Raw genomic sequence first — 25,465 nt, forward strand, 5'->3', positions numbered from 1 at the left:
GCACTTTACACTTCTGACACTCGGTTGTCACGCAGAAGAAGAAGAGAGACAGAGAGAGACATTTACGTGCTTGCCAAAACCATTCACACGCTTTTGCTAACTGGCAAGCAGCATTAGCAGCTCATCTTCTTCTTTGTCTACTTACTTCTTCTTCGTCATTTCAATGTGTGCTCGGCAAGACTGTTATGTGCTTGAGCGCCACCAAGTCGTATTTTACTGTAACTTCAGCAGCTCCAGGCACGTGAACAAAAGCGCAGATCTCATTGGTCGACCAGTTTTTAATGCGCCGCATCAAAACAAAAAAACGAACCCAAGGTGTTTTTTTTAATGACGCTTTTATGCCTGGCGTTTTACGCGTTGGTGTGCACACTCACATTGGCGCCCTTTGTTTAGTCAAGAGGCGATAAACGCGCGCGAAAATTATCCCCGTGTGAATAGGCCTTTAAACTTTCATGACAAGGCAGTGCTGGCCTGTCAACTGTCTCAAGCTTCTTCATGTTTGTTCACGTTCGTGCATTGTTAGAATTCATGTGATACGGCCCTGTTTCTGCTGGTTGTATTTTTGAACTTGTGGGCTTTCCTCCAAACACTAGTGAGCTATCTCGCTCAAAAATGACCAAAGAGTTTCGATATTTTTCCTATTCAAAACTTGACTCTTACATAGTGTACTTAGTACACTTTACAAGAAAATGAAAAGTATGGCTAGGAACTATACTCTCATTCCTGCGTAATAATCAAGGAACTCAGGAGGAGCAATGATATTACACAGCGCCTGAAAATAGGCTAACTTCCGTCAACATAACCGATGTGACAACCTGCTTGCACAGAGAGCGTGCTGGGGACCATTTCAGGTGCTGCGTAATAGCGTTGCGCCTGCTGCACCCATGGGAAAAATATCTAAACTCTTTGGTCATTTTTGAGCAAGATGCTAACAGTCTAATCAGATTCAATGATCTATGCTAAAAGTGCTACCTAGTTGGAAAATGATCCTATTTTCAAAAAAAGTGTAGCGTTCCTTTAAGTTTGAAAAGAAGTTCTTAAATTTAGCTTGAAGTATATCAGGGCCCCTAGATAGTCTATGAAGTTTCCTTTTAGGATGGATGTTGCCTTAGAAGTAACGGCCTATGTGGACATTTGATGAGGAAGCTCACTAGATTTTGGAACTGAGGTCAGCATTTATTCATGGGAAATAGCAAAAACTTTTACACAATTACATTCACAATTCACATAAAGTTGAATAATTTTGTGCTTGTACTGTAAATAACTCTCTCTGTCTCTAGATTAATGGCCAGTGTAGCTGTTTTCAGAACATAGACCTCCTGAAATCTCGGCCTGCTCACCTGGCAGCTTTTATCCATCATGTGGTCTCTCAGTTTGACCCTGCGCCACTGGTGAGATCGATCACCCCTCTTACCCACAAACCCTCTCACACAAACCTGGAATTTCCAGGCATCTAACAAAATGTTTATAAAGGGCTTTCCATGTTCCATGAATCTCTCTTACATGCTTATGGTTTGGTCTCAGATCAGATGAGTCACATCACTAAAGCGCCTCTCATCTCCCTTCTCACTCCGCAGCTGTGCTACCTCTATGCTGAACTTTACAAACAGACCAGCTCCAAAGAGACACGACGAATCCTCATGGATACCTTCTTCATAGACAAAACAGCTGTGAGGGACAGCTTATAACCGTCTCAGATTGTTTAGCTTGTCGTAGATGATGTGATCTCTGACTAAGAGCTGTATTTTGTTTTTAAACAGAGCTTGAAAGTAACAGTACCTGAATCCATCATCACTGACCTGGGTAAGTTCAAACCTCTAAAATACATTGTTAAATTGCCTTTTTTAACATTCATGGAAATGCTAGTTATGAAATGAAAGGCTGTGAAAAGTGTTGTGCAAACCCCAAACCACGGCCTTCAACTTAAAATCCTCATTGAGTTTCATAGAAATGTTTTAGGACCAACAAGAATGTTGATCCAGTAATATTTCCTACTTGGATAAATCATATTAAACATGGGGTCTGTCTGACTAAAGCCGGGTGCACACTGTGCGATTTTGGCCACAATTTGGCTGTCCGAGACAAATTTTGCAAATCCTAAACGATTCCGCTGATCCTAGGCTAAAATCTGAAGTCTTTGATCGTTAGTTTGACATGTTCACCGGCAGCCGATTAATGACCGCCGCGATCAAATTTTACATCAGATGAAATTCTTGCAGTGTCAGAAGATTTGGCACACAATCCTGCAGTGTGACTTCTCCTACAACGACCGTCAAATTATCTTCGTTTTTCAAGACAAACTACCCCCAAAATGAGCACTAGAGATTTCTTTGTAGCCACCATTTCAATCCTGCGTGTAATGCAGCTCACTGTCACCGAACGTGTCATTGATTGATGATATAAAACTCTGGACGAGTTTTCTTGCGTGCGTCCGTTTTTTGAACGCGCCTTGACTATCGTACAGTCTGACATTAATGACAACTGACATCTTACAATGTGACATGGCTTACAGCGGGGATCATGTTAGTACAGTCTGACAAAGAACAATCGTAAAGGACTATTATAACTAATTCAGATGTTATGTTGATGTCTGTTATGAATCTAGGATGTTACCAATAAATTCCTCTTTCATAGGGATGTACTGATGTTCTGCTTGATACCGATACCTGTTATGACGGATAACCTATAAAAGACCAATATTATATCGATAACACTTTACAATAAGCTTTCATTAGTTAACATAAGTTCAAGTAACATGAACTAAGAATGAAAAATACTTCTACAGCATTTATTAATATTCGTTAATGGACTGCGAACTAACATGAACAAACTATGAACAGCTGGATTAATACATACTGTAACAAATGTATTGTTCATTGTTTGTTCATGTTACTTAATACATTCATTAATGTTAACAAATGAGACGTTATTGTAAAGTGTTACTATTAGATCTTATATTTTTTACAAAATTTAACAAAAATAAAGCTACAAGTGAATTTTATACATAATCTTTTGTTGCATAGGTAAGTGCTAGATGATGAACGCAATTTACATCTGAAAATGTGCAGAAGACTTTCAATCCAGTATGTTCAATATGTATGCACCATATTGTTTAGTTTATTAGTTTTTTTTTTTGTTTGATTAGATTTTTTTTCATCAGTGTCAGCCGATATCCGGTATTTATTGACTGATATTGGATGGTTTATTGATAAATGAAAAAATCATCAGATTACTAATATGTTGCTGATAAATTTTTTATCTTTATTATTTTAAAAGACTCCCATCTCATCTCAATTACATTATCGTGTCACTTTGCGTGACTTTAATTTATGTGTTTGCGTGAATGTAGAGCGGACTGCACACTCAATTAATGCAGAACGGAAGAGGCCGGAGCCCATCTCAGAGGATGTCCACCGACAGTACGTGCAGCAGCTGCAGGACACACTTCTACCTGACATCCAGAGGAACCTAGAAGACTTCAGGTGAGATGCACTCATCTAATCCACACACACACTACAACTCCAATGTAGCACAAGTGTCAGTGGAAACCTTCTCCTCCAGTATGATCTCTCATGTAGTAATTGTATGTTTCAGGCAAAAGCGCAGTATGGGTCTGACGCTGGCTGAAGCGGAGTTAGCCCGTCTGGATACGGAGAGAATGAGAGACCGCGTGGCTCCGGAAAAAGAGCGATCCTGTGCAGAGCACATCATCTCTAAGATAGAGGATGTACTGTAAGTGCACATGTCCGGGCTGACATATGTATGTGACGCACACTACAGATCACTATCATTTGCATACCACTTTTCTCATAAGTTTACACACCCCCTTGCAGAATCCTTAAGATGCTTAGCATTATTAAAAAGCTCAGAAGAAGCTACCTAAAGTATATTGTACTGTCAAATAGCTTTATCAGTCAGTACTATTGAAATAAATAAATATATATATATCTCCTATTTAATAAATACTGTACTTATTTCTCATCTTTCAGCTGCTGGCGTCTTGGGTACTGCTTTTTCTTAGCTTATATCTCACTAGACAATTTATTGTTGTCCATGACTTATGACTAAATCTTCCACTACTCCTTTCAGTCTGGGTGTCCCATAAGGCTTTGTTCTTGGTCCTCTTCTTTTCAATATTTACTTGTTACCCCATGTTCATATAATCTGCTGTCATAGTCTCAGCTTCCATTGTTATGCTGATGACCTTCAATTCAGCATATTTGCTTATTCTGACACAGCTCTTCCTCTTATTTATTTATTTATATATATATATATTAGGGCTGGGCAAATTAACGCGTTAACGCGGGCGATTCATTTTTCCAGCTTAACGCATTAAAAATATTTAACGCAAATAATGCAGCGTGCGTTTTTATATCCATTTTTGCTTAGCGTTACATGATCATCACGCTCTTATTCATGTAAATGCTTCCAAGCGACAAGACACAAGAGAACGCGCTGTATGCCAATGTCCTCTGTGTGTGTGTGTGTGTGTGTGTGTGTGTCAGTGTCCTGTCTGTGTGGATGCGTCTCATGTCAGCTAATCAAGGGACACACACACACACACACACACACACACACACTCGACGCATAGATACACTCGCGTCAGTTTCCTGCTCACATCGAGTTCTCTTTTGCTCTTGAACAAACAATAACACAGAGGATTTTGAGTATTCTCATATAAGGAGTCTTAAATTAGTTAAATAACGTGTTAAATGAACTTAAAGAGTTGTGAGGAAATGAGATGCGCGGGACAGCGCGTGAGATCCGCGGCTGTTCTTAAAGTGACAGGAGCACTGATAATGCCTGTCATTAATGTTCATCAAAGAACAACGGGAACAGAGAAAATTGTAGCTTTAATGATGATTCCTCTATATTTTATTTATTATTTATGCAGTTAAGAAAGATAACTATTACATTTCTGTATATGTATAACAGGGAAGGCCATGGGTAAATAAAACATTTTTTATTTTGGGTTTATGTAAAGATTGTTTTAAGTTCACTTAAATTAAAAGTTGTTGTTTTTTAAAGCCTAATAAATGTTGAAATTGGGAGCTTTCAGTTATACTGTAATGTAACGTCATTAATGTTTCATAGAGACTTTAGTATCAGTGATACTGGCCTTCATTCACAAAAATATGACAATACAACACATATTTAAAATATACTGTCTTTAAATTGTTTATACATTAATTTGGAGAGTAACTGAAATTATTACAATATCAAAATATAAAAAACGTAAAATATTAAAAACTTGCGATTAATCGCGATTAATTACAGAAAAAAATGCGATTAATTAGTTAATTTTTTTTCATCGATGCCCAGCACTAATATATATACACACACACACACACACACACACACACACACACACACACACACACACACACACACACACACACACACACACACACACACACACACACACACACACACACACACACACACACACACACACACACACACACACACACACACACACACACACAGTCAAACCAAAATTGTATTCAGACACCTTTAACATTTTCTCACATTATCACCGTTTATTTGCTATAGTTTAGAAAATGGTAATAAACTATGACAACCACTGTGTCAGAACAAATTCATTTTGATAATGTCAGTTAACATTGATTGTAATCCATTACATCCCTTCCTATCTTAAAGTTAAAGTACTTAAAGTTAAATTTAAGTACACAATTGGATAATACCGATTTAGGTCAACCAATAACCAAGCAATGCTTAATTTTGTTCAGTCTGTGGTGTAAAAGGTCACATTAGCAATTAAAGAAAAAACATGTCAGGTCAAAGTGTCTGAATAATTTTGGTCCCAAATTTTTTCTACATTTTACTGGTAGTCCACTGTATGAAGAATTTTTGTGTATAGGATGTCACAGTTTACTTTATTTTGCTATCCTCACTTACATAAATGAACTATAGTGTCCTTATATAAATTATATCTGGTGTCTGAATAATTTTTGGTTTGACTGTATATAAATGGTATTTTAATTGTCTTAACAATTTTAATCACAAATATATATTTAATCACAAATCGCTGGTCAGGAAATTAGCAAGAATTACACAAATACTGTAGATAAAGTAACTTTGCACGGAATAGACTTCCCCTTTGTTTTCTTTAAATGTTTAAGCCGTGTGGGTAAACTTGCAGAAAGATTTTTACAGGAAGAAGAGTCAGTGTTGTTCCTCTTAATGGCTTCATGAGTGGTAGAAACATATCTATCAGTTCAAATGAGTTTATTGTGAGACCAAATATACACTATAGTGTTCAAATCTGGACTCTGACCAGGCCAAACATGAGCCTGGTTGACTTGTTCTCAAGCAACTTCTTGGTTGTTTTTTGCACTTTGGGCAGGAGCATTGTTGTCTTGTTGAAAAATAACATCTGATCATTCTTCTTTAAATAACATTTTATTTATGGAAAGCAAGCCATTCTGTAATCTCCTGTACTCCAAAGCATTAAATGATTTTTCACAGTGAAGTAACTCACCAATACCACAATGACACACCTCCAGGCTTCATTGTGGTAGAGATGAATTTATTATTATATTTCTCGCCAGATATTAAAAGACACCGCACTGGAGCATCACCATGCAACTTGTTTTTCATTGGTGTTCATCACTCCACACAGCTCTGCTAAACCACTCTAAATTAAACGTGCATATCCTGCTAAAAACTTTTTCTAAAACAGAAATTGCTTTTTAAGTAGTGCATTTGCTTAAATGTTTGATAATTTCCTGACCAGTAAGTTGTGATAAGACAATTAAAATCGTAATGTTTAGCCATTTTGGGCTTAGTCCATATTATTATTTTTTTTATTATTTTTTTTTTTTTGTAACGGGTCAATATATAAACTAAGCAGAACTGTCTTTAGTCAGATAGTTGACTCTGTAAAAGGTCTTGACACATCAAGGGACTTATTTGAAATATATTAATTCTGATATTATTCTGGTTTTGGCATTGTTTACAAAATCATTGCAACTGGGTTGACATTTTAAGATTGTTCCTGACTGATAAATATAACAAAAATTAAGATAAAGTAAAAAAAAAGAAGCATTTATCTTTTCTGAGTTCACTGAGTTCCATGAATAGTGATGTCATTTTGATTGGAATGGTACATTATTTTAATAAGGGTTCATGTATGGCATATTCATTGTTGGTCATTCTTTACGGGACACATCAGGATCACTTTTGACCAAAAGACTGACTAAGATTAAACCGAGAGTAATATAATAGCATTGAAATTAAACTAATTGTTTAATTACACTGCAGTCATGGCCTAACGGTTAGAGAGTCAGAACCCGAAAAGAAAAGGTAATTGCGAGGTTTTTATCTCACTTTTCGCAATTGCGAGTTTACATAATTTTGATATAAACTCAAGTTACCTGCAATTGTCTAGTAATCCAAAGGTTGCAGGTACGTTTCTCAATACCGGCAGGAAATGACTGAGGTGCCCTTGTGTACACAGTTTGCAGTGTGTGTGTGTGTGTGTGTGTGTGTGTGTTCACTACTCACTACCTCTAATGTGTGGGCACTAACTTGGATGGGTTAAATGCAGTGGGCAAATTCCGAGTATGGGTTACCATACTTGGCCTTCACATGTCTCTTCCACTTTCTTTCAATATCTTTAGATTTAAACCAAAATGGGTAAATACTTTTGATACACGACACTATTCAAATGAGAAGTAAAACTCACTGAGAGTTGTCTCTCTCTCACACTTCAATAAATTGCAACTTATGTTTTGTTTCAGATTGACGTCGCAGGCCACAGAGGAAGATAAGTGGTAAGGGGAATTCTCATGTCCTCTCTCTTCCATGAACGACATATTACGTCACCCCAAATTAACCCCTGAAACACTGTCCAGCCTCATAGATGGACTCTAAATCCAACGTCGCACTAAAAATATTTAGTAAAACAATACAGTTTTACATTATTGCATAAAGCAGTAAACTGAAAACTTGAAGTATTAATAAGCTTTTAAAGGCAAAACGAGCTACAAATCACACTAGTGCTCTAGTTTCCTTCCCACCAGTTTTAGCTGCAGTCTTGTGAGTGGTGTGTAGTTGCACTGTTGCAGCATATGATCGGACAGGAGCCCATATGGGTGGCAGCAGCAGGGACTGAGGCGTTGTGTGTCCGCCCAGATGGCACTCAAGAGACTGGAGCCCTATGAAGCCTCTGACAGGAGCTTGTGAGAGCTATTTCTGCTCTGGCACTGACTGCAGTTGCGCATTGTACAAGTCATCTGTTTGGCTTGTAAGTGTTTGTGAGAACAGCTTTGTTAGTTCCCCTAGCTGTCAGAATAATTTTCTGCGCACTGTAAAGTATTTCAACATGGACTGAACCGAGCTCTTGCTCCCCCTGCTGGAAGTGAGTCGGTTTTAAACTACAACGTTCAAGTCAAAAGCTTGATTAGCCCCGTAAGTTTTGTCTGAATGATCAACACCTGGGTATTTATACAGATATAACGCAACGTGAATGCAATACTATTCTTTATTAAGTAAGTGATTTCAACAAATTCCAAGTATTAAAGGGCTAGTTCACCCAAAAATGAAATGAAAATCTGTCCTCAGTTACTCACCCTCATGTTGATCGAAACCCGTAAGACTTTTGTTAATCTGCGGAAGACAAATGAAGATATGTTTAATGATTTTAGTATTATTGTCCCTCCATTGACAGCTACACAACTACCACTTTGACGCTTTAAAAAGCTCATAAAGAGAGATCATAAAACGAATCCATATGAATCGAGCGGTTTAGCCCAAATTTTCAGAGACACAACCAATTTATATAATGATCAGATTGAATTTAGGCTTTAGTTGGATGGTTTCATTAAAAATGTCTTTGTTTGTGTTCCGAAGATAAATTAAGTTTTCATTTTGGGGTGAACTAACCCTTTACATTTCTCTCATTCTGTCATTCTCTCTCGCAGTACCACCATGCAATTTGTCATATTGTCATATATGAAGCAGCTTGGTGTAAAAGGGAAGGAGACACTTGGGCACAAGCCCAAGCTAATGAATCTTTTCCCTAAGATAAAGGTACAAACTCTCAACAAACATCACTTAATCTCCAAATGACTCCATGAAACCAAATAAACTAAACCAGTCTCTCTTTGCTCCCTAAACAGAAAAGTATAAAGCCCGAGAAAGATGGAAGTGAGGAGAAATCAAAGAAAACACGGTTTCCTAGTGTCTTTCCTCAGAGACGGCCGAGCAGGATTGATGCTTCATCACGTAAGTTGATGGTTAATTTAATGAATGGTTACACCATTGGTTCTCAATCTTTTTGACTCAAAGGTCCACCATTGTCCAACACAATTATTTGCAGGCCCCCTATATTAATGTTAACCATATTATCATTTTTGTTTTTAGTATAAAAAAAAAATCTATTCTCATTTCCCAGAAAAAAATCCTCTTTGTTTTGTTTCTGTTATGGTGAATTTTTTCCGTGGTATAATGTAGTTCCTTGTAAAGTGATTGTGGGTTTATTTAACTTCCCTATTTGTGACAATTTTTTAAAGGCAACCACCTATTTGAAAGAAACTTGAAGAGACATACCATTTTTTACAGGATTTTTTTTTTACTGCTATATATTTGAGACTGATTTTAATCTGATCACTCAAACCACTTCAGGAGGTGATCTGGGACATATTCCAAACAAAACTGGACAAGTGTAAATGCGTCTGGTTGTTGAAACCACATATGAGAATTTTACTCCTCCCAAAATGTAAAAAAATAAACGTGTGAGAGCTTGTTATAGGTTATATGACTTTATAGCCAGATATGACTGCTCCACTATAACCTGTATTGCCTCTCTTCAGCAAGCCAACGCACAAACTGTCACAAATGAAACTGAAAGTAAATAGCAGATGCTCAAAACACAAACATTTTCATTAAAAGTAGTGAGACTAAGTGATCTTACCAGTGCTGATGCCACATGGGAAATGAAGATTGGATTTAAATGGAACCGTTTTAAGAAATCAGATAGCTATTCGATCCGTAAAAACACATGTAAACAGACCCTTTGATACCTGTGAAATTTCACAATTCTCGATTCTATTTTCGATGGCATGGCAAAAAATACTAGCGCAACCATTAAAAAAGTTTAAACATTATTAAAGACAAGTAAAGTCAGTAATAAAATAAGAACAAATAAACAACCAATAGATACCGTATAAATACTATACAAATGGAATAAATGGCGATTTAAGTTTTTCAGGTAGGACTAACAGTAGTATTCAGGTAAGAAATACTATAGAAATGAAGGTCAAATGTAAAAAGACTGCATATTCTTCACTGAATTATATATATTTTCACATCCCCTAAAGACAATTCTGTCAACTGTCCTTATTGTCGAGCCCTGACACTGATTTTGTTCTCTCTCTCTCTCTGTCTCTCGCCCTGCAGTCAGCAAGGCTCTGGAGCCGAGGCAGCGTCTGACAAAGCCTCAGCTGCCGTTGGGCACTGGAGAGCAGGCAGACGGGTCGTCTCTTCCCATTCGGGGCAGTCAGTCCAGTGAGGGCTCAGATGGCACCGCTGCCCTGGTCACGTCACCACCTCACAGCGCTCCAGCAGCACAGGGCACAGACAGCATCAGCCGAGAGTCTGAAACTGGTGAGAGACGCTTCTCAAATCATTGCTGTCGAGTGTCTTTGGTCCGCTGTCAGATTTGAATCAAAGATGATTTGAATGAAATTAATTACATTATATTTTTTAGTAATAACCAAGCTGATCATGTAAATGTGAGCATTGGCTGAGAAAAGCTCCCCAATGAAGATCCAACCATATTTAGATTAACCATAATTGAATTTAGATGATAGTCATTAGGAGTTTGCCATGTTTTTTTTTGCTCACGTGACTCAGATCTGTTTTTATCATGACAGTGTGAACAGCAAAAAAAAAATGGATTAAATCTGATCTCTTTAATTCCGATTTGGGCCACTTCCATATGTGGTTCTAAATGCAGGTCAGATGTTTTGCAATGCAACCTCAGTTTTAACAGTCATAACTGAATTAATGCAACTATTACGTCAGACTCTAGAGCAACATTCTTCACAATTCTGCACTCATGGATTCAAAGATTTTACAATGTAGACGTTATCAAGACTGTTGCGAAAGGTAGTCAGTGAAGGACAGTGTCAGAGCTTACAAGTATTACACTGGGTGCGTTCCATTCGGCCGTAAGTGGACTGCGAAGTGGACTTCAGAGGGTATTCCGCCATCTTAAGTGAGATTCCAATCCAAAGGAAGTGAACATGTTCAGTTTGAAGGGTACCGCGAACGGCGTAGGGAAGAAGGGAACATCGATACATCACTTCACAGGAAGTAGAGAGTGAAAATCACCCAACTGTCATTGCGCGACGCATCACCTGTCTGAACGGAGCAGTGCCATTGGAAGAGTTTTTAAACAGCTCTGCGATGGAGGAGTTTACGTATGCATTTGAATATTCATAGTTATTATACAAACTAGAGTATTTATGAATGGTTATGGCAATAACTGTTACATTCGCACATTATATTTTATGAATATGTAAACAAATTAAAAGTGTTGAGAAGCAGCTAAGGGCTGTCATTTTTTAAAATATTTTACTTTAATATTTACCTCAGGAATGTTTACTTCACAGCTGCGCTTGGGAAAGAAAGCACACAAGATGAGACCGCTACAGAGACCATTGATTAAGAATACATTTATACATAGTTAACCAAATCGAAATGTATTTTCATATTGAATGACAGGTGCAGCTTCAAATCTGTTCATAGTCAATACAGGTATATGTAAACTAATAAAACTAATGTACAATGTTTTGAAATTAGTTTTTTTAATGCATACTATGTGTTTTGTAAATGTATATGCCTATTATATGGTTTTAATTTTGAAAGTAAAGTAAATTACAATATTATTTTGTTATATCATAATCTGCGCTACCCCATCTTTGCCTTCTTTAATGACATTGCAGGGCGTTCCAAATGAACGATTATTGTCAGCGAAGTTTACTTCAACTAATATACCGTGCTCAGGGAGTAGGGAGCAGTGAACAATGCGTAGGGTCCCTGTCGAATGGAATGCACCCAGTGACAGCTCTATATACAAGCAAAACACTGTGCTCTCTCTTTTTGCATGCTCATCTTTTTTTTATATATATATGTATATTGCGCATACATTTGCTGGCTTTTACATTTAAAACAACAATGTAAAAAAATCGGATCTGAGCAATGAATCGGAATTGAGCGCACAGATATCACACATACAGTCTACTAATACTCTAATGACTGGTAGTTGACATGGAGTCGCAAAGTTACTTATAATTAGAAGAATCTCTAAAGTGGACCATCAAAATAATAAAGTGTTACTGCTCCTTTGGTTTAGCTTGGTTTTGCTTTTCTTTTTCTGACACATTGTGCGTCTCTCTGACTGTGGATTAGGTGGACTTCCCTCTTCTGCACTGGTCAGACTGGGAGAGGGTTCCATCCCAGGAGATTCGCAGGACTCCTCCTCTTCAAACACTCACTTTGACTTCAGCCCCTCTACACTGGAGCATCTACAGGAGGAGGAAGGCGAGACAGACAAGTGAGTCAAGCCATCACCATCCAGACCTGTCCACTTTTTCAAACTGCACACAATTTAAATTGATCAAATCTCATCTGTGTTCCATTTGCTCAGTCAGTTAAAGTATGTCCTCTTCAATGTGACACTGAATATAATTTGCATCTTGGAAGAGGAAAAATCTGACATTTCATACTGATTGTTTTCAAAAATCAAATTTTATTCAGATAAAAACACATTTTTAATATTTTTTTCCTGTTCAGACTTCAAAAACGGAAACTGTTTGATTCTGTACAACACTACCACTTAATCTTGGGTCAGAAAGTGTTATTTATTTAATTATTTCGATTACATTTTTAAAGAAATTATTACTTTTCTAAATTATTAGATCAAAAGTGTCTGTAAAGACATTTATAATGTTACAAAAGATTTATATTTTAAATAAATGCTGTTCTTTTGAACTTTCTATTCATCAAAGAATCCTCAAATCAAATCAAATCAAGGTTTCCTCAAAAATAGTTAGCAGCACAATATGATAATAACAAGAAATGTTTCTTGAGCAGCAAATCAGCATATTAAAATGATTTCTGAAGGATCATGTGACACTGAAGCCTGGAGTAATTATGTGGAAAATCCAGATTTGACATCACAGGAATGAATTACCTTTTAAAATGTATTAAAACAGAAATTAAGTAAAATTGTTGTAATATTTAATGAAATTACTGTTTTTGATTTTGAACAAATAAATGTAGCCTTGGTGAACATAAGAAACTTCGTTCAAAAACATCTTACCAACTGCAAACTTTTGAATAGTAGTGTATATAACAGCCCCTGCGCTTGACAGAATTACCACTCCAGAACATTAATTTGCATTTAATTTGGATTTGCATTAAAAGTTGAGCAGCCGTTGTCTCACAATCAGGCTGTTTAAAGTAAAAGCAGTCTCTGCTGTCTCAGTGTCCACAATACAGGCCTCACAGCTATTTTTGTTCCTTAAGTCTCCGTTGTGACGATGCACATGTAACGTTTGAAACAAAGCATTGCTCTGTGGTGCTCTCCTCTGTAAATTATTTTATTGGGACAGACATAGAGAATTAAGCTTGTGCCTCATGACTGGGTCTATTGAAGAGAGAGAGAGGGAATGCTGACGACATGCTGCTTTTGGGATGTTGGGATTGTTACTATTGTAGGATAATTGTAATGTGATTTACCTTACAGGACGCAGGACACTGGCACCCCCAGGCCTGACCGGAGGTGAGTGCTCTTTGCTTTCGTGGTCGACCAGTGGGTGTTTCAGTGTTCGATGCTGATATCATCTCTTGGCCATTAATAACAATAACATGACCAATATGGGCAATAAACTGACTATTCACATATATAATGGCCCGGTTTCACAGACAGGGCTTAGATTAAGCAGGACTAGGCCTTGGTTAAATTAAGACATTTAAGTTAGCTTTGCCTTAGAAAAAAACATTACTGGTGGGCATCTTGAGACAAAACAATGGCACTGACTAAAAGGTTCCATGACATTTTTTAACATTAAAATGAGGTTCCCTAGCCTGTCTATGGTCCCCCAGTGGCTAGAAATTGTGATAGGTGTAAACCAAGCCCTGTGTATCCTGCTCTGCCTTTGAGAAAATGAAAGCTCAGATGGGCCAAATGTATAATAAAAAAGACAAAAATTCACTAGTGGTCACATAATTTTGTATGAGTAGTAATTCAGCACTTGCGTCTATTTCATTAGAATTAAATAAAATAATGTGAATTTAAGTGAGCAAACGTAAATGTAAAAAAAGTTCAAATTCAGGGAAGAAGGCGAACATAAAACAATAAGTTTAATCATAAAATAAACAAACTAAAAAAACTAAAGGAGTGGCAGTGGCCGACTGTGGCATAAGGGGGGTGTGATGGTGGTCCAGTGGGCTAAACCATGGAACTCATATGCAGAAGGTTGCTGTTTCAATCCCAGCGGCCACCACCAAGTGTCACTGTTCCGTCCTTCGGATGAGACGTTAAACTCTCTGTGGTCATTAAAAATCCCAGGATGTCCTTCGATAAAGAGTAGGGGTGTAACCCTGGCATCCTGGCCAAATTTGCCCATTGGCCCCTGTCCATCATGGCCTCCTAATCATCGCCATATACAGATTGGCTTCATCACTCTGTCTCCTCTCCACCAATCAGCTGGTGTGTGGTGGGCGTTCTGGCGCAATATGGCTGCCGTCGCATCATCCAGGTGGATGCTTGGTGGTGGTGGTCAGTGTTGGGGGTTAGGCATTACAAGTAACTTGAGTTACGTAATAATATTACTTTTTCCAAGTAACTAGTAAAGTAACGCATTACTTTTCAAATGTACAACAAAATATCTGAGTTACTTTTTCAAAAAAGTAACACAAGTTACTTTTTCACATTCATTTGACTGACAGCTCTCCTGTCCTCATGTTGAGAGTTAGTGCAGAGGTGTGTGTGTGTGAACATGAGGGTTATTGTAGTTTCTAGACTAAATGTGAGCATTTATTTATCTCACTTGCACAATAAAGATTCTGTACTCCTCAAAATGAATAAAATCAGTCAAATGCAAAATCAGAGTACTATGCAAACCTCCAATAATTAAATGTTAAATAAAACACCTATTTTTATGCATAATCTACCTTTATATTTAATTTACCAATGTCTTGCTGCTGACCTTTGATGATGAAAATTACTAGATTTTTTGTTTTTATTGGTAAAACTTTTTTCTCCTGCATCCTATTCTCCCATTATCCAGAGCTGCGCCCTCTACTGTTCATGCGGGAATCTGCATTTTTACCTCAGCCTGGGCTTATTATTTACATTTTGGTATGAAGAGGTCTTTACCGTTGCACAAAAATATAACTTTTTTGTTATAAAAAAACCCAAAAACAAGCCCAGCCCAGGTGAGAAAAAGTAACGCAAAAGTAACGTAACGCATTACTTTTCTTAAAAAATAACTAAGTAACTCAATTAGTTACTTTTTAAGGGAGTAACGCAATATTGTAATGCATTACTTTTCAAAGTAACTTTCCCCAACACTGGTGGTGGTGGTTGAGGAGATTCGCTTTGAGTGCCTAGAAAAGCACTATATAAATGTAACAAATTATTATTATTATATAAGCATAATAAACAGCAACGTAAACTGTTCCAGGCTCTCGGCCCAAGCTCTGTTTCATACCAGCTTCAAAAACATGTTCATTTAGTAAAAAAAGAGCACTTTTTTGAGAAAAAAAGCATTTGATTACATTTTAAAAGATTGATTTAGATTTGTTACATTTTTATAAATTCATTTGATTACCACTGTTTTTGATGATAAATTGGAAATAAATGATAAAACACAGAATCCAGGAAAAATGGGGGGGCTATTATTGTTAACATTAATAAATTATTAATTTGTTAAAGTTTTAGTAATTGAATTGATTAGATGTGATGATCATGGTTTCTCATTGTGTTTGTACAGCAGGATGGAGCCGCTGGGCTCTGGTGAAGTGCAGAGCGAGGATGATCAGTGTGCTGAGGTGGAACTAGAGCCTTCTAACTGGCAGACGCTGGTGAGCAGAGACGTCCTGTCCACACTTACCCCTCAGGAAATCAAGAGACAGGAAGTCATCAATGGTGAGCGACATGTGTGGTTTAATGTAGGAGCAGTGTTGGGGAAGTTGCTCCCTAAAGTAATCACTGATTTTTTGTCTTCTTCTTCTAATTTTTTATTTATTTTCATAAATTGAAATCAAACTGTATGATATGGACGAATGATGAACACTTTGTTCTTTATTAAATATCAGATAAATTGTCATACAGTTCAAGACATAAGTCACCTTCTGTTGTGCTACATGAATCTCTTGCCTTTAGTTTCATGTTATTATTACATTTTTGATTGAAATACTATTCCTTATTGGACGTTAATGTATCTATCATTATTAAAGAGATGGTTCACCCAAAAATTACTTGTAAGACTTTTGTTCACCTTCGGAACACAAATGAAGATCTTTTTGATTAAATTGTGAGATTTCTGTACCCTCCATTGACAGGTACAGAACTACCGCTTTGACGCTTCAAAAAGTGATTGTAAGAGATCGTAAAACTAATCCATATGAATTTAGTGCAGGGTTTTTCCTGCATTGAAATTTTTTTGGTGGCCGCCAAAACAAATTTTTGTCCTGCCAAAGCCTAATTTGATGAGTTATTGTTATTTATGAGTGATGTAGAATAGATGCTGGATCAGAGAGCTCCTCCCCCTCACGCACTCTCTGGGTCTTCAAAATAATCACTGTGTTAGTTGTTAGCTCTTTCTCACATTTCACATATTAATCCAAATCAAAAGGTCGGAAGACCAAAACCATGTTGCACGTGGCACATTCGGACAATTTTTTCCTAGAATAACCGCTGGGTGTGAACACAAGTGTGCTCACCCAATTTAGCAAGTGTGGATAGTAAGAATTATTTTTAATTATCAACAGTATTTCAGCTTATTTCTTTTGACAATGTGTAGTAAAATAAATAGCCTTCAATCATTTAAACTGGAGTGAGGTGAAACCAGAACAAAGTTGTTATTAGCTGATAATGTTTATTAAATTGCATATGGCAGAAAATTAGGCTATTTGTTCATTTTTAATGCTACTTTTTAATATTGATATGATTGTATACCAAAACAATTATCAGCAGATATCAAAATAAGATGATCAAAATTACTAGCATTTTTTAAATGTATTGTCAGTATTGCGCTCGCAGATCACGTGGGTAGGGTGTGTGTGTGTCAACCACCACCGAAGACCATTTTTGACCCAGGAAAAACCCTGGAGTGGTTTTGTTCAAACTTCTGAGTAGACATGATCGCTTTATATGATGAACAGATTGAATTTAGGCTTTTATCGAAGGGCCAGAAAGATCTCAGATTTCATCAAAAAGATCTTAATTTATGTTCCGAAGATGAATCAAAGTATAGCGGGTTTGGAAGGACATGAGGGTGAGTAATTGATGACAGAATTTTCATTTTTGGGTGAACTATTCATTTGATTAAAACTGTATATGTAACATAAGTAACGCTATGTATATATTTTACATATTTATTTTTATTTTAATGTTACATTACTATTTTCTTTTTTTTAGATTTTTAGATTGTATTTTACTATATCTCTTTACATAAATACTATTTTCTACTTTAAAAATTATCATTTCGTTATTTTACCAACCCAACTAATGACTCATTTGCGCTTTCCAATAGGTTGCACGCACTTTTCGCAATCCGTTACGGAGCTATTCAATTTTGATTTTGCATATTGTTTTTTTTTTACGTTCATTCGTGTAGTTCATATGACCACTTTACAATATTTCAATAACATAATTTATTTTGTAGCCTATGCTATGCTTTGCACAACAAAAAGTTAATTGTGCTGCTAATTATTAGTGAAATGTAAATCCAGAGTTTCGGTCTGAGTGTTGATCCCGTTTTCTTGTTCTTGATTTGTTGTTCTTCTTTGTTTTTAATAAATGTGTGTTATCAGAATCACCTTCATTCTTTCATTTGATTTGACATTATGGCCAAGACAAATTGTCTTCAAAAGTATTAAGCAGACTAAAGTTATTTGACGTTCGCTGAAGCCTGGGTTTATCTTAAATTGCCGCTTCAGTGCAGTAGCCACAGAAGAGCTATGTGACAATGAGCAAGATCTCCTGAGACACTACAGTAGGCTACTAATAATTCATTAATAAGGTTCTGTTTTCTTGTACAAAATTAAATATTTTAAGTTAAATGTACAGTGTAAGACATGTAAAAAAGACAAGAGGCTAACAATGTCAAGATTACTGTCTGACACAGTATTTTCTACTAACACATATCGTCTCTGGCATAGACTACAGTATTTTCAATAGCAAATATGTATTAGTTATGTTCTCAATTTAAAGTTTTTAGGTTAACTATAGAAGAGACTAGGATTAGTGTGTGTCGCACTCGCAAGGCTCGCAACGGGGGGTGTGGCATCATGACGGCACAACCCTAATTTGGTGTAATTGATTATATTTATTAAAATCATAAATGGATACTGCCTTATTGGGACATTACTTGCCCCTATGCCTAAAGCCCTCACCTACAATGATAAACTACCCCTAACCATACCTGATAAACACTTTAATTCCCACTATTACATACCCGTTAGGCACTTTATTTCTACTTTTCAAATACTTTATTATTTTTTTGTTTAAAATAGACTGTGAAAAGCTAACGCCACATGCCTTACTCTCGACACCACTGTTGTAATTTTGTCTGGCTCAATCAGACAAGGTGTGCAGAGTTAGTGTAAAACAAGGCGGGCTATTTGCACTTGGTGTGAATAGACACTCTGAAAATAAATTCCCTACATTATCCCAGGAAAAAGTATTCTGAATTCTCCCAACAGTGTATAAGCATACATTCGGTTTGAGAAGCTTGTTCTCTTGCTCATGGGCAATGTACCAGTGCAAACCATCCTGTGTGACCGCTTCTCTCCGCCACTTCATTGCTTTCACAGAGTTGTTCTACACTGAGAGAGCACACGTTCGAATGATGAAGGTTCTGGAGAATTTGTTTTACCAGCCGCTGATCAGAGACACCATCCTGCCTCCTGCAGACATCAAAAGCATCTTCAGCAACCTTGAGGAGATCGTTCAGCTGCACAGTAAATCTCACAACTTCATAGACCCCCTAAATCCTTGAACACCTCTGAAATAAGCATGCCTTCTAAACACTCTCTTCATTGTCTTCTCACTTCAGTGTCTTTAACGGAACAAATGGCTGCTGTTCGGAAGAAGAATGAGACGGCGCTCATTGACTTATTAGGAGACGATCTGCTTTCCTGGGTAAGGAAGGAAGAAATACAGGGGCAAATGTGTATTTGTGTGCTTTCACACTGGCAGTTAAGTTCGAAACGGGGCACGATTCGCATGAAAAAATTTTAATGTGTAAGCTGTCATGCGGACCCGGGTGTGCGACGGGGTACCGAACCTGAGACTACCTGTAGTTCGGTTGCACTGGAACTGTGGTGCGATTTTCATGTGAAGTGGTGATGATTTACCTAGAATATGAGCGAGAGTGCATGTGCAGTGTAGTCACACATAGTGAGTGCAACCAGAGCGTCAAATGAATGGCGTTTGCAAGGAGCAGAAAGCCGTCTTCATGCGACTCACATAGAGTAGATGCAAGTGTCGTTCACGCTGCTGCACATAATATAACACCAAATTATTGAAAAACACGATATATTGACCCGTGTTCTGTTTTCCATCATGCGGCGTGCATGTTTGTGGTGACGTAAGATGAACGCAAATGCAACAGGGTTCAATAGAATGAAGTTCAAGAGTGTGAAACCAGACCAACGCTGTGGGGGGCGCAGGGAAAAATCATGCTTCGACCGCAGCAAATGTGCCCAGTGTGAAAGCCCCCTTAAAGAGAGCTCCTTGCTGGAAAAACCAGGTTGTACTAGTCTGCAGTAGTCAAGTTTTTTTTTTTTTTTTTTTTTAATGGTAGCTAGTTTCTACCAACTTAACCAACATTAACGAGGTAATGACCATGAATGACTAGCTTTAGCCAGCTACGAACCATCTTAAACCAGTTCCCATTAGATTTTCCAGCTCATGTAAGCTTCACACTAGCTTGTGTCTTTACTCACAGTTCAGTGGGGAAGAAGAGGCGAAGATCAAGAGAGCTGCGGGCACGTACTGCAGTAATCAGCCTTTCGCCCTGGAACTCATCAAGAGCAAACAGAAGAAAGACCAGCGCTTCAACTCCTTCATTCAGGTCAATAGCTTAAAAGTCCAGTGGTTGCTTTCATAATCGTTTGTAACTGTACTTGCTTTCGGTCGTGTTTGTGTGTTTGATATCAATCTGGCTGTTGCCAGATGGTTAATGTCATTTTCATGTAGAAGTGTTTGTATTGCAGGAGGCGGAGAGTAACCGTAATTGTCGCAGGCTGCAGTTAAAGGACATTATTCCTGTGGAGACTCAGAGGCTCACAAAGTATCCCCTTCTGCTAGAGAACATCGCCAAATACACAGGTACAGCAGCTTCTTCTTTATTCAGCGCTCATATTACATTTGCTGTCACAGCTGTCACAGCTGACCACAATTGTTTTTATATTAGGCTTGTTGTTCTGTGTATTGTTAATATAGAATACATGCATAGTACATAATATTATAAATAATATGCTAAATCTGATAAATATTCTTTACCATGTTATGTTCTTTTCATGAGCAAAACTATGATATTAAAATTACTACTAATATCTTGAATATTAAGATATCTGCAAATATGACAAATCATCTCTACCATGTTATGTTCTTTTCATTAGCAAAAATACATATCATAATTACTATCTTAAATATTAAGATATCTGCAAATCTGACAAATATTCTTTACAATGTTATGTTTTATCATGATCAAAAATACTGAATATTATAATTAATATTAATATCTAAAGTATTAGGATATCTGCAAATGTGACAAATACTCTTTACCATGTTATGCCCTTTTCATTAGCTAAAATACATTAATATCTTAAGTATTAAAGGTCCCATGGCATGGATTTTTTTATTATTTTATAATGTTTCCTGATGTGTACTTATATTGTTAGTATGGTTTTTACATTAAAAAAATGTCATAATTAAGAAATGAAATAAAAAGCATTTTTTCAATACTGATATTAGCCCTCTGGCTTGAATGCTCTGTTTGAAGGGGCGTGTCTGCTGTGAGACTTCAGTGAAAACGCCCATTGTTGTGATTGGCTGACATCTTTGCATTTGAAATGAGTATTAGATTATGTGGCGGAGGGGGCGTGGTTTAGCAAGGTCTGCAAGCGCTGCCAGAGAGAGAGAGATGGACTGGGCACAGAAGATAGCTGAGAAAGTTTTAGTGTACCAAGTTGTTGAGAGTACTGTGAGCGCAAGTTTATTTTGTTTGTACCTGGGAGTTCTGAATAAACACGAGTCCCAGTCATGCAACCCATTTCTTCTTCCTCCTTCTTATCCTACGAACTTTGTAACATGTGGAACCCCTCTCGAATACTTTTACTACGTTTTTTTACCATCACAGCCGTCGAGATGAACGAATCGTGAAAGTGTTGATTATAGAATTATTTTTAGATATTTTCCCATCACATGAAAGGCTTGAGCATTGAGTACACAGGCAGTCTGTTGATCTCGTGAATGCAGTGATCTCGTCATTGCAGTGCTATTTTTCTCACAAAATGCTTTCACCACAACTTACAGCAAACACAACATCGATATGAATACAGTAAGAGCTTTGTTGTGCAGCATAACAGCATCATTCATTATAACGGCAGTTTGGACAAGTGTGCAGATACACTCGCAACGTGTGATTGACAGCTTCGGCCATTATAAAGAAAGTGTTCTTTGATCGCTCTCTGTAATAATTTAAATAACGGATTTGTTTCATGCTACTAACAGAAACCATGTGAAGTTTATCGTTTTAGTCACTGGTTGATTCACTGATGCATTACGCTTAGGGCATCAAGACGGCCAGCGGTGGGACTGACAGTATTAAATGATTTAGAAAGAAAGTCTGCGTGAACTTGAATGATTAGCTACACATCAGAAATCACTGATCACAGATCAGGCATTAATGAAAACTGTTACTCACTGTTTGTGGCGGTGCTGTTGAATCCAAATGGTAAAAGTCTGTTTGTAAAGCCTGTGCTGACATCGCGACTGATAAGCGGAATCCATTTTCTCCTAATTCTCTGGGCGGGCAAAGCAGAGGAAGGGGAGGTAACCGTTCCCCGTATGACGACATACTGGGAAGATTCCAGATCGGCTCGTCTGAGCTCTTATTTTCTCAAAGGCAGAGCAGGACACCCAGAACTCGGTTTATACCTATCAACATTTCTAGCCACTTGGGGACCATATACAGGCTAACTCATATTAATGTTCAAAAACCTCATAAAATGAAAATTTCATGCCATGGGACCTTTAAGAGATCTGCAAATCTGACAAAAATTCTTGACCATGTTATGCCCTTTTCATTAGCTAAAATACATAATATTAAAATTAACATTAATATCTTAAGTATTACGATATCTGCAAATATGACGACATACTCTTTACCATGTTATGACCTTTTCATTAGCTAAACTACATAATATTATAATTAATATCTTAAGTATTAAGAGATCTGAAAATCTGACAAATATTCTTTACCATGTTAAGCCTTTTCATTAGCTAAAATACATACAATTATAATTAAGATTAATATCTTAAGTATTACGATATCTGCTAATCTGACATATATTCTTTACAATGTTCGGTCCTTTTCATTAGCAAAAATGCATAATATAATAATATGTTAAATATTAAAATATATGCTAATCTGACAAAAATCATTTACCTTTTTATGTCCACTTCATTAGCAAAAATACATGTTGCTATTTTGTCACTGTGTTTGATACTAAAATTAATCTCTTGAGATTAAAGATGTAGTGAGGTCTGTTTCTGTTTAGAGCGTTCACATATGAGCCAGAATTAGCGTGAACAACACATCCTGAATCTGTGTAACATCATCAGCAGACTTATTTAATGCTTTCACATTAACTGAATTTCTGCTGCAGCTCAATACAGGAAATGATGACATAAAGTATCAGGCATAAATGATAAAATGGCCATTTGAAGTTGGCCAGTGATAATTATTACAAACTAAATTGTCATGAAATGTAAGTTTTGGATGGGGTAGAGCAAATCACATTGTAAGACATGTCAAATTCTCACATACAACAGAGGACCCTGAGGAGAGAAGTAAAGTGAAAAGAGCCGGCGAATGCTGTCGAAAGATTCTCACTCACGTCAATCAGGAGGTGAAAGAAGCAGAAAACAAACAGGTGAGTAAATAACACAATGGGTGCCTGACCTCAGATCAGACAATATTGAACTGATCCTGGATCATCTGCTGCCCCCAGAGGTTGGAGGACTACCAGAGACGACTGGACCTGTCCTCATTGAAACAGAGCGAGAACCCCATGATAGCGGAGTTTAAGGTGAGACCTCATATTTATCTAATTGAAATCCATTTTTTCAACATATAACTGAGACCATTAAAAAAACCAGGATATTACAAAAAGTTGCATAACACATTATCACTTGCTATCAACAAAATAATAATTTTACTCTCTATCTAGAACTTGGACTTGACTAAGAGGAAGATGGTGCATGAGGGACCGCTATCCTGGAAGGTCAACAAAGATAAAACTATTGGTGGGTGTGGCTTGGTCATTTACATAAAGATCTCTTAAAGGTGCAGTAGCGAAAATAGCCTGTTTAATTCTGTTGAGGAAAATGGACATGAAAAACATTTGATTATTTGATTACATTTGAACAATTATGACTTGTGTTTGGTGCAAGACAGCTTGACTAGCATTATAAGTGGACAGTAGGACAAAAATGTAATGCTGCAAAAGTGTATAATATGGCATTTTTAAAGTTCCCCTATTATGCTTTTTTAAAAGGGGCTTTTGCACTGGAGGAACATTTTCGTAGTTCCTATAACTAATGGCGGAAGGACCTGCTTTTTTTGGTGTGTTTGCACCGCAGGAACTGGGAATGATTTTAGTTATAGAAAAATCAATATAAAAAATTAAATTAGCTCCTACTTCAGAGTAGGGTCTAACCCGGCACAATAGGAACCAGTGATTAGCCGAACACATGCTATACGAAACACGACACCCACCAAAAAGCCATGTAAACATTTTTACATATACTTCAGAAAATAATTCCACTAACATGGAAAACGGCGATTAAATGGCATTTACCTGTCGCAGCGTGTTCTTTTCTCAGCCTTGATGATAGATTTCGTCTCTCAGCCCTCTTAAATAAGTGATCGCATAACTTATACATCTACATTCCATCTACGTTATCACGAAACGCATGACACACAACAAAAACAAAGCTCCGGTCACGGCATCGTCGATCCTCCAAATGCCTGTGACGTCGCTGTCAGCCGGGTTACGTCATTTCAGAATTTCTACTGACAGGGCAAATGATATTTGAACATTTCCAGACCTTTTACATTCACAAACATTTATATAACACTCCATGAAAGTTAGTGTCCGAAAAGCATAATAAGGGGCACTTTAATGTAATATTATTGTGAAATGATTACATGTGTTATGTGTGTGTGCAGAGCTGTACACATTGCTGCTGGAAGATATTTTGGTGCTACTTCAAAGGCAAGATGAGAAGCTGATCTTAAAATGCCACAGTAAGAATCTGGCGGGCACCGCTGAGACCAAACACATCTTCAGCCCAATCATTAAACTCAGCACTGTGATGGTGCGCTCGGTTGCCACCGGTAAGGAGCACTGCTATCAGATTGTACTTTTGGCAAAAACCTCAAAAATAATTTCTTCCATAATCAAATAAACTATTAAAGGTGTTTAATGGCTTCCTGATTAAAATAAAAGCATAAAGGGTAGGTCGAAATAACATTTTTGTCTGAATGTATTACAGACAACAGGTCATTCTTTGTGCTGTCTATGTCTGATAATGGAGCCCAGATCTATGAGCTAATGGCCCAGACTGTATCTGAGCAGAAGACGTGAGTACTGATCTTTTTACCCATAATTCCTTTTTATCTGCCCTTTCAGAGTGTCCACAAAGTATCTGTTATTCAGTTTAAGTAAACAAAATTCACCTCAATATGTTTAGCCTCAAAAACAGTAGACAAATGTTATTTAAAAATCACAAATGTACCATTATAGTATTTATTATTATTTTGAATGAGCCTTTATTTTTATATACACTACAGTCAAAAGTTTGGAATCATTAAGATTCAAAGCTGAATTTTCAGCATCATTACTCCAGTCTTCAGTGTCACATGATCCTTCAGAAATCATTCTAATGTGCCAATTTGCTGCTTAAGAAACA

General features: G+C 37.1%; 1 protein-coding gene across 7 annotated transcripts in view; it reads left to right on the top strand.

The window, feature by feature from the left end:
• Positions 1 to 25,465, top strand: part of arhgef12b (Rho guanine nucleotide exchange factor (GEF) 12b) — a 111,009-nt gene that overhangs the window by 73,339 nt on the left and 12,205 nt on the right. For 4 of the 7 annotated variants that reach the window (XM_079816001.1, XM_079816002.1, XM_079815998.1 and 1 more), the window contains 21 exons: positions 1,281 to 1,391; positions 1,578 to 1,670; positions 1,761 to 1,803; positions 3,350 to 3,482; positions 3,595 to 3,732; positions 7,764 to 7,796; positions 8,946 to 9,054; positions 9,144 to 9,249; positions 10,423 to 10,629; positions 12,439 to 12,583; positions 13,778 to 13,813; positions 16,029 to 16,183; positions 19,075 to 19,221; positions 19,317 to 19,402; positions 20,211 to 20,336; positions 20,479 to 20,593; positions 23,324 to 23,424; positions 23,503 to 23,580; positions 23,722 to 23,797; positions 24,723 to 24,890; positions 25,049 to 25,136. In XM_079816001.1, the coding sequence (XP_079672127.1) occupies positions 1,281 to 1,391; positions 1,578 to 1,670; positions 1,761 to 1,803; positions 3,350 to 3,482; positions 3,595 to 3,732; positions 7,764 to 7,796; positions 8,946 to 9,054; positions 9,144 to 9,249; positions 10,423 to 10,629; positions 12,439 to 12,583; positions 13,778 to 13,813; positions 16,029 to 16,183; positions 19,075 to 19,221; positions 19,317 to 19,402; positions 20,211 to 20,336; positions 20,479 to 20,593; positions 23,324 to 23,424; positions 23,503 to 23,580; positions 23,722 to 23,797; positions 24,723 to 24,890; positions 25,049 to 25,136 (2,294 nt within the window). The remainder of the gene's footprint in view (positions 1 to 1,280; positions 1,392 to 1,577; positions 1,671 to 1,760; positions 1,804 to 3,349; positions 3,483 to 3,594; positions 3,733 to 7,763; positions 7,797 to 8,945; positions 9,055 to 9,143; positions 9,250 to 10,422; positions 10,630 to 12,438; positions 12,584 to 13,777; positions 13,814 to 16,028; positions 16,184 to 19,074; positions 19,222 to 19,316; positions 19,403 to 20,210; positions 20,337 to 20,478; positions 20,594 to 23,323; positions 23,425 to 23,502; positions 23,581 to 23,721; positions 23,798 to 24,722; positions 24,891 to 25,048; positions 25,137 to 25,465) is intronic. The other 3 variants (XM_079816003.1, XM_079815999.1, XM_079816004.1) reach the window with 2 other exon arrangements.

This window comes from Gobio gobio, assembly GCF_949357685.1.
Source record: "Gobio gobio genome assembly, chromosome: 4".
NCBI classification, from domain to species: Eukaryota; Metazoa; Chordata; class Actinopteri; order Cypriniformes; family Gobionidae; genus Gobio; species Gobio gobio.